The sequence below is a fragment of the Onychostoma macrolepis genome, chromosome 01, assembly GCF_012432095.1.
Source record: "Onychostoma macrolepis isolate SWU-2019 chromosome 01, ASM1243209v1, whole genome shotgun sequence".
Lineage (NCBI taxonomy): Eukaryota > Metazoa > Chordata > Actinopteri > Cypriniformes > Cyprinidae > Onychostoma > Onychostoma macrolepis.
Window position 1 is genome coordinate 1,108,303 of NC_081155.1, and position 7,500 is coordinate 1,115,802.

The 7,500-nt window shown below is 46.0% G+C and overlaps 1 protein-coding gene across 1 annotated transcript in view; it reads left to right on the forward strand.

Moving 5' to 3' along the window:
• The window catches only part of zbtb45 (zinc finger and BTB domain containing 45), a 10,994-nt gene that overhangs the window by 1,513 nt on the left and 1,981 nt on the right, over positions 1–7,500 (forward strand). Inside the window, 6 exon segments of the mRNA XM_058769740.1 lie at positions 1,580–2,210; positions 2,264–2,529; positions 3,042–3,152; positions 4,219–4,362; positions 4,436–4,478; positions 4,481–4,699. Of these exon segments, the coding sequence (XP_058625723.1) occupies positions 1,604–2,210; positions 2,264–2,529; positions 3,042–3,152; positions 4,219–4,362; positions 4,436–4,478; positions 4,481–4,699 (1,390 nt within the window). The 5' untranslated portion in view covers positions 1,580–1,603.

The following is a 7,500-nucleotide window of genomic DNA, read 5'->3' on the forward strand; positions in this document are numbered from 1 at the left end:
CATGATTTTTGAAAATTTCAAAAGATGGAGTTATCCATTTTTGCAAATAAACTTTTCATATATATATATATATATGTGTGTGTGTGTGTGTGTGTGTCCTTATATAAAAATGTATACATATAGTTAGGTCCATATATATTTGGACACTGACACAATGTTCATAATTTTGGCTCTATGCCACCAGAATGAAATTAAAATGAAACAAGCAAGATGAAATCGAAGTGCAGACTTTAGTCTTCAAATCAAGGGGTTGAACAAAAATATAAAATACTTAGGAATTACAGCCATTTTTATACACAGTCCCCCTATTTTCAGGTGCTCAAATGTAATTGGACAAATAAATACAATCCTAGATGAAAAGTTAATTGTCAGTATCTTGAGACTGCAGTTTTCCGCTGAGGGTCCGGCGGGGCCCCAGCACGGGGCCCCACGCTGCGCTTCACCTTTACACGCCTCTCATGCTGCCAGGTCCTGCAGAACTGGGCTACTTTAACACTGAAGCGACCCCATCAACCTGATATTCAGCCCCTGCGGTGCGAATTGTACCAGAAGAACCTCGTCAAAAACATGTATTTTACCCCAGAATGCCTCAAACACCATCGGGCTCGTCTGGAGCAGCAGTGGGGTGGGTTTTGTTGTGAAAACCTGGCAACCCTGAACGTCACGCAACCCCATCGTTTCTCCAACGAAGAGAAGTGATCGTTAATCAGAAATAAGTCACTGGAACTAACGAGATCTAAACAAACACGATAAAAGCAGCTGTTGGTTTGCACTTTTTGTTGTTTACCTAAAGCTTAAAGCATCGATGTTTTACAATATGAGGTGATACACTGATCGTAATGAATGAATTCGTCAGGGTTGAACATCAGTCACACAGAAGTAAAGTGGTATAGTCAGTGAAACGCTGCTCGATCGGGTGCAGAATATTACACTCTCAAGCTTTTTAGGTGTTTTTGGTACAGTCTAATCTATCTTGTGGTGAAGTCTTCTCTTGATTGTAGACGCGTCTGTCTCCTGGAGGGTGCTCTTCTCTTGGCTGGAGGTTGTGAAGGGTTTTGTCATGGAGAGGATTCTCCGATCATCAGCACTGTTGTCCTCCGTGGACGTCCAGGTCTTTCTGTGTTTCTGAGCTCATCGGTGCGCTCTTGTTTTCTCTGAACGTACCAAACGGTTGATTTGGCTCCTGATGTTCCTGCTCTCTCTCTCTGATGCATCTGTGTGGTTTCTGAAGCCTGACAGTCCTCTGTTTCTCTTGTACGGAGAGATCCTTTGACCGCACGATGTGGTTCACAGCAACAGCTTCCAAATACAAACGACACACTCAGAATCACCTCCAGACCTTTACCTGCTGAACTGAGAGACATAATGAAGGAAAAGCCCACATCTGTCCATGAAACAGCTTTTGAGTCAACTGTCCAATTACTTATGATCCCTTGAAAAAGACGGGAGGTACATATTAAAGAGCCGTAATGCCTTAACCTCTCCTCCGATTGTGATGAGAATACGCTCGAAGCTCAGAGTCTGCACTTTAAGCCCATGTTCATTATGTAACCTGACTGTATATCTTTGTGTGTTTCAGTGTCACGGGGCGTCCGGTCGGGTCATGGCGTCGGGTTCGGAGGCCGTCCACTACATCCACCTGCATAACTCCAGTCAGTCGGTGCTGGAGGCCCTGAGGTCTCAGCGGCGTAAGGGTCTGTTCTGTGACGTGACGGTGCGCATCCACGACGCGTCTCTGCGGGCGCACGCCTGCGTTCTGGCGGCCGGCAGCCCCTTCTTCCAGGACAAGCTGCTGCTGGGCCACTCGGAGATCTCGGTGCCGCCGCTGGTGCCGGCCGAGACGGTCAAGCAGCTGGTGGACTTCATGTACAGCGGCTCTCTGGTGGTGCTGCACTCGCAGGCGCTCTGCATCCTGACCGCCGCCTCCATCCTGCAGATCAAGACCGTGATCGACGAGTGCACGCAGATCATCTCGCAGCGCCGCGCCGCCGCCGGGGCCGCTCTGCCCAAGCAGGAGGAGAAGGGCCGCGAGAGCACCGCGCCGCTGCAGGGCTTCGCCTACGACTGCGGCTCCGACATGACGGCCGCGCTGGGGGGAGGGGCTCCGGGGGACGGGGGTGGAGTCGGCGCGCTGATGCCCCTCGGCGAGGTCGGGGGCGGGGCCATGTGCAGAGGGGAGGGGCTGGGTGTGGTGGGGGGCGGGGCCATGTGTCGGGGGGATGGGATGGGCGTGTCTGGGGGTGGGGCCATGTGCCGAGGGGAGGGGATGGGCGGGCCATGCTGAAGCCCGCCAGCTGCTCGCAGGAGATGAGCTACATTCTAAACGCGGAGCGCGGCGCAAGTGCGGCTAACGAGAACATCGCGGCGAACGAGCGCGACGGAGGGGCGGAGTACGGTGGTGTGGGGGAGGAGCTGGTGGGCGGTGTGGAGCGCTTCAGCGAAGACGAGGAGAGAGACGTGGACCGAGACGGCGAGAGAGACCGGCAGACGGCGCACACGCGCAAACAGAGACAGCCGCTGAGACTGCAGGTAACGCTAACACCGATCCGCCGCTCTGTCCGCTACCCTTTAAAGCAGGAGCATTCCACGGTGAAAAACGCTGCCTGTGGAATTAGGGTTTAATAACCCTACCCTTACAGTAATGCAAATACAGTAATTATTGTTGTTCAGCATGAGGAAAATGACACAATATTGATGTGTGCATGCGCAGTAAGCCCTGATAGGAAAATCCGATGCTGGGATAAAATGTCAGGACGCCGTTTTGTGATTTGGCGCCATTGGTCTTAATTTCCACAGTTACGCTGATGATATGCAAATCTGTTTCCTCCCTCTTCGTTAACATCTGGCCTACATGATCTGAAAGTATGGATGGCTCAAAATTTCTTAAGATTGAATACTGAAAAACCTGAGATTTTGTTAGTTAGCCCTCAACCTCTTGTCTCCTCTCATTGTAGTTGTAGTTAATGCTTCCGAGTAGAGGTTAGTGCGGTGTGAAGGTGCTGTGTGGGTGAAGCGGTGTTGAGCGTGAGGACTGTGTGCAGGTGCTGGGTGGAGAGGAGGTGGTGGTGAAGAACGAGGGTGTGCAGGACGGAGACGCTCTGTTTGAGATGGACGAGAGAGGAAACGCAGCGCATCAGTCCGCATACGGACAGGTACGACAAACAGCGGTATGGAGCAATCGTGAGGGAAACGCTTGCTACTAATAACCCACAGTTCTTTGCATCGGTGTGAACACTACTGTGGAAGCATGGTGGCAGCTGCACGCTCTACACGTCATGTTAGCTCTTCCAGTGAAAAAATTGATTCGATTCATAATGTTTTGATTAGATTCGAGAACGATTTTTGTAGATTCAGAACAATTCGAGACGATTCACAAATTCGATTAATGATTCGATTTTGCATTCTTTAAGTTAACTCTTTACTTTATATTTACTCGTTCATTAGGAATCTATGTCGCTCCGGGTGCCTGACGTCGGCCGATGTACGTGTGCTCCACGGTCACTAACCCTCCAGTCTGACCATTAATCAGAGGTTCTGACTATTTAATAGACCGCTTCATGCTTGTCATGTTTTAAACAGTGGTCTGTTTAGCCCCCTGCAGTCACCCATGTAACAACTTAGTTAAAGCTCAACAATAATCAGAGGTTATGGCTAGCACTATGAAATATGCCCGAACCATGCTAGTATTTCAATCGTATTTTATCTAGTTACTGCAACTGCATAATAACTGAACTAAAGTCAAGCAGTTAGACAGAAATCTATAATCTCACCTGATGCTCCATCTGACCTGAGATCTAGTCTGTACTAACCCTGGACGCATGTTTGCAGTAACATACGCCTTCACGTAATCTACTTGAGAAAATCATTTCAGAGTAAGTCAGAATAAAATCAAATGTAACAATTTATCATCATTCAGGTAAATATGTATTATGCCGATTAATACATACACTCTGTGGGGCGTCTCGAAGATGCCGTGCAGGTTTGTACTGTCTGTTTCTCAGGAGATCAAAGTATCTGAGGTTCTTCCATCCTTACAAACCATAGATGTGTATAGGTAGTCTTCATTTTGCTCTCAGAGAGACCTTGATGACCTTTCCCGCACGTCTATACTATGAGCAGAGGACACTCTGTGTACTGCTGAGGATGTGTTTTATCTAGGATGCATCCTTCAGAATCAGACGGCAGACACGTGTGTGTGTGTGTGTGTGTGTGTTTCAGGGCGGCTTCTACGAGGACTCGGCCGTGTTCTCAGGCGGTTTCTGGTCCCAGGCGGACCCGCAGGCATCTCTGGGCTCGAACCCCCGCGGCCGGGTCAACAAACCCCCGTCTCCACCGCCGGCCTCTCAGAACCTCAGCAGCCAGGTCTGCCGGCCCGTCGTGGTTAAGCTAGGCGCGCCGCTGCACTCTGCTAATGCTAGTTCATCTTTGTCCGCAGATGCTGTTCCAGTTTCCTGCCAGCGAATCACAGCAGCCGTCCTTCTTGTGGGCGGACCCATGGTGATTGACAGCCTGGCCGAGTCGTGCCAGCAGGCTCCGCCCCCTGCCCCCCTGACCCCGGCCCCGCCCCCCTCCACCCCAGCTTGCCTGGCGGGGCCCAGCTTCGCGCCGCAGGGCTCCGAGACGTCCTTTGACTGCAGCCACTGCGGGAAATCACTGCGCTCCCGCAAGAACTACAGCAAACACATGTTCATCCACTCCGGTACGCTGTTCGGTAACAATAACAACTCCGTTAATATCAGCGCACATTCTGAGTCGCTCAGGTCCAGTGATTTGTTATGACTTAGCTGCTCTCTGGACAGTCAGCATGGCTAAACCAGTGACCTGGACTACACCTCTGCAGCGCTGCAGGTCCAGCGCGTGTATGGAGTAGGGCTGCAGAAAAACATTATTTTGATAATCGATTAATCTAACGATTATTCAAACGATTAATCGACTAATCGTCGATTATTTCACGGATTAATCTGTAGACTTTGGCTATTCAGCTTTTGCAGTTAGTTAAAATATTGAGTTATACATATTCTAACACATAAATAAAGGAAATCACATTATGTTATGTAATTACAATTATTATTCTTATTTTTCATGTTTTATACTGTAAATCTGCTTGATTTAAGGCTATATATTGCATAAAGCACTATATAAATTAACGTGATGTGACTGGACTTTACTGGAGTACAGAAAAAACATCCACATCACTGTAATCAGATGCTGTCTTCACTGGGGGTCTGTCTCTGGGGTCATCTAGGTGTCCTGATCTCCGCTGATGTTCAGGGCTGTAGAGGTCATCTCTAGGTGCTGATCCACCATCTGATCTGAATACAGACTGGATCGAGTGGCTACAGTGACCTCGGAATAATAAAGAAACAGACTAATATTAGCGTAGATGCCATTTTGAACCAGCTGGAGTTTGTTTATTAAGTGTGCAGAGCAACCACCCTATAAAACATTACGATAATCTAAGCTTGAGGTCATAAGCGCAGGAATGAACATTTCTGCATTTGACGTTGAGAGCATTGGTCGTAATTTAGATATGCTTTTGAGATGAAAAAACGCAGTTTTACAGAAAGATTGCTATCGAACAGCACACCTAGGTTCCTGACTGATGAAGAAGAACTGACAGAGCAGCCGTCAAGAGTTAGATAGTGTTTGTAATAATTTTGTAAGGTTTTATCCTTCATTTATAAATTTTAGCTTTAGGGAACCAAATCGTAGAAATTCGGTTTTGATCTGATTAATTGATATTAATCAAAATTGTATAATTTATACCTTATTAACGACTCGACCAGCGAGTATTAATACAGTATAATTCAGCAATGCTTCTTATTGTTGATAAGAATACAGAATTGATTGGGAAATTTTTGCTTGAGCAACAGGTAACACGATCTATGGCAAATAATTTAAGATTTGAAAATCAAGGCACCAGACTATTCATTAAAATTGAATCGAGAGTTTATTTACTATTCTAAGGTACAATACACAACAAAACACATACACACGTTATGGCAAGATCAAAACAGTTTGAAGAAAGTTAAGCTATTCTCTTTTCTTGAGAATAAAGACGACCTTATTGGGACGTCACAAACAGAAGACTCGGTTATCGTTATCTTTTAACGATTCATTCAATTCAATCAGCTCAGCGAATAAGAGATTTGTTTGTTTACTTGCTGTGAGTTGAAGTTGAGTTGAAGGCTGTTCTTAGTGGTTGCTGGAGGGAAGCCCCGGACTTCTGCTGACGTGTTGTTGTCGCGGGACGTCACTCGGGATTCCTCCTTTTGATTTGATGGCTTTCTGGCAGCGCGCGAATAGCGAGTTTGAAGTTCTTACGCAGCAGCTTTGCAAGTTTTTCTTTGGTCAGACGTGGACAGAGTGTTGAAGTCTTTTAGATGATCAGCCAGATGTTTCACAGCACGATCGGGGGGGCAACGCCCAGACTTTCAGCCACGTTTTTGCAGTTTCACCAGTTGTTCAACCCGTTCTTTTTTCTTTCTGAGCTCAAAGTTGGGTGTCTGTTTTATCGGACAGAACTAAGTCCATCCTATTCACTGTCTGACCCAATCACATTGTCTCTGTAGACAGCACGACTTCTTTTTCGTGCATACATTATCTGCTAATAAATATGTCACCTGAAGTAAATATCCTAGCAGATTTCTATAAAGTGTTATAATCATACCTTATGATGCTAAAAGTCAACATTCATCTTTTACAATGTATTGGAATCAGCATAACGTGTAATTTAATACCAAAAAGGAGATAGTTGTCACATCAAATATCTATAATTTGACCTACTAAACGGGTTAAGTCATAGATTAAAATATCCTAAATTCTAATAACTACAGTAAGATTAACTGAAACATAAAATACCACATTCATATATATTTTGTCTCTTGAGTATGTTGCTTTTAATAGCAGCAGTCTTTTCTGGATTGTCCTTTTGAAGATCCTTTGTCCATAACAGTTTGGGTGTTCTTTTCCTTTTGGAATGCAGTGAAGAAAAAGGGGTTTTGTTATGAGGTCATGAGGCTGTAGGTTTGTTGAGGTCTGGTTAACATATATCTGTCTTTCCTTGTTGATACCATCATTGAATTACGGTCAAAAGCAGTCAGGGGACTCAGGGAGGGTCTGTGCTGGAGCATGTCCAGATTCCCCGTGCTTTATACTGTCTGTTTATTCGACTTTATTTATGGTAAACTGGTCAGGAATAACATTGAAGATTGGTTCTTCAAGGGATGGCCAGATGTTCTCCTCCCAGCTTCATGAGATGATAAGGAGAACAGACAGGAAGCTTAGTCAGATACTTTGGGCGTTGAGTTGGTCATTTGTAACTTTTACGAGCTGATGATGGAAGATCAGTTCCAGTGGAATGTTCTTAAGTTACTCATGTGTGTGCGTTCTTTTCGACCAGGTTCTACATGTTCTAGGTTATTACATGTGGGGTTTTTAGGTCCGATAATTAACACCTCTGTTTTTTCAGAGTTTAGCAGTAAAAAATTACTCGTCATC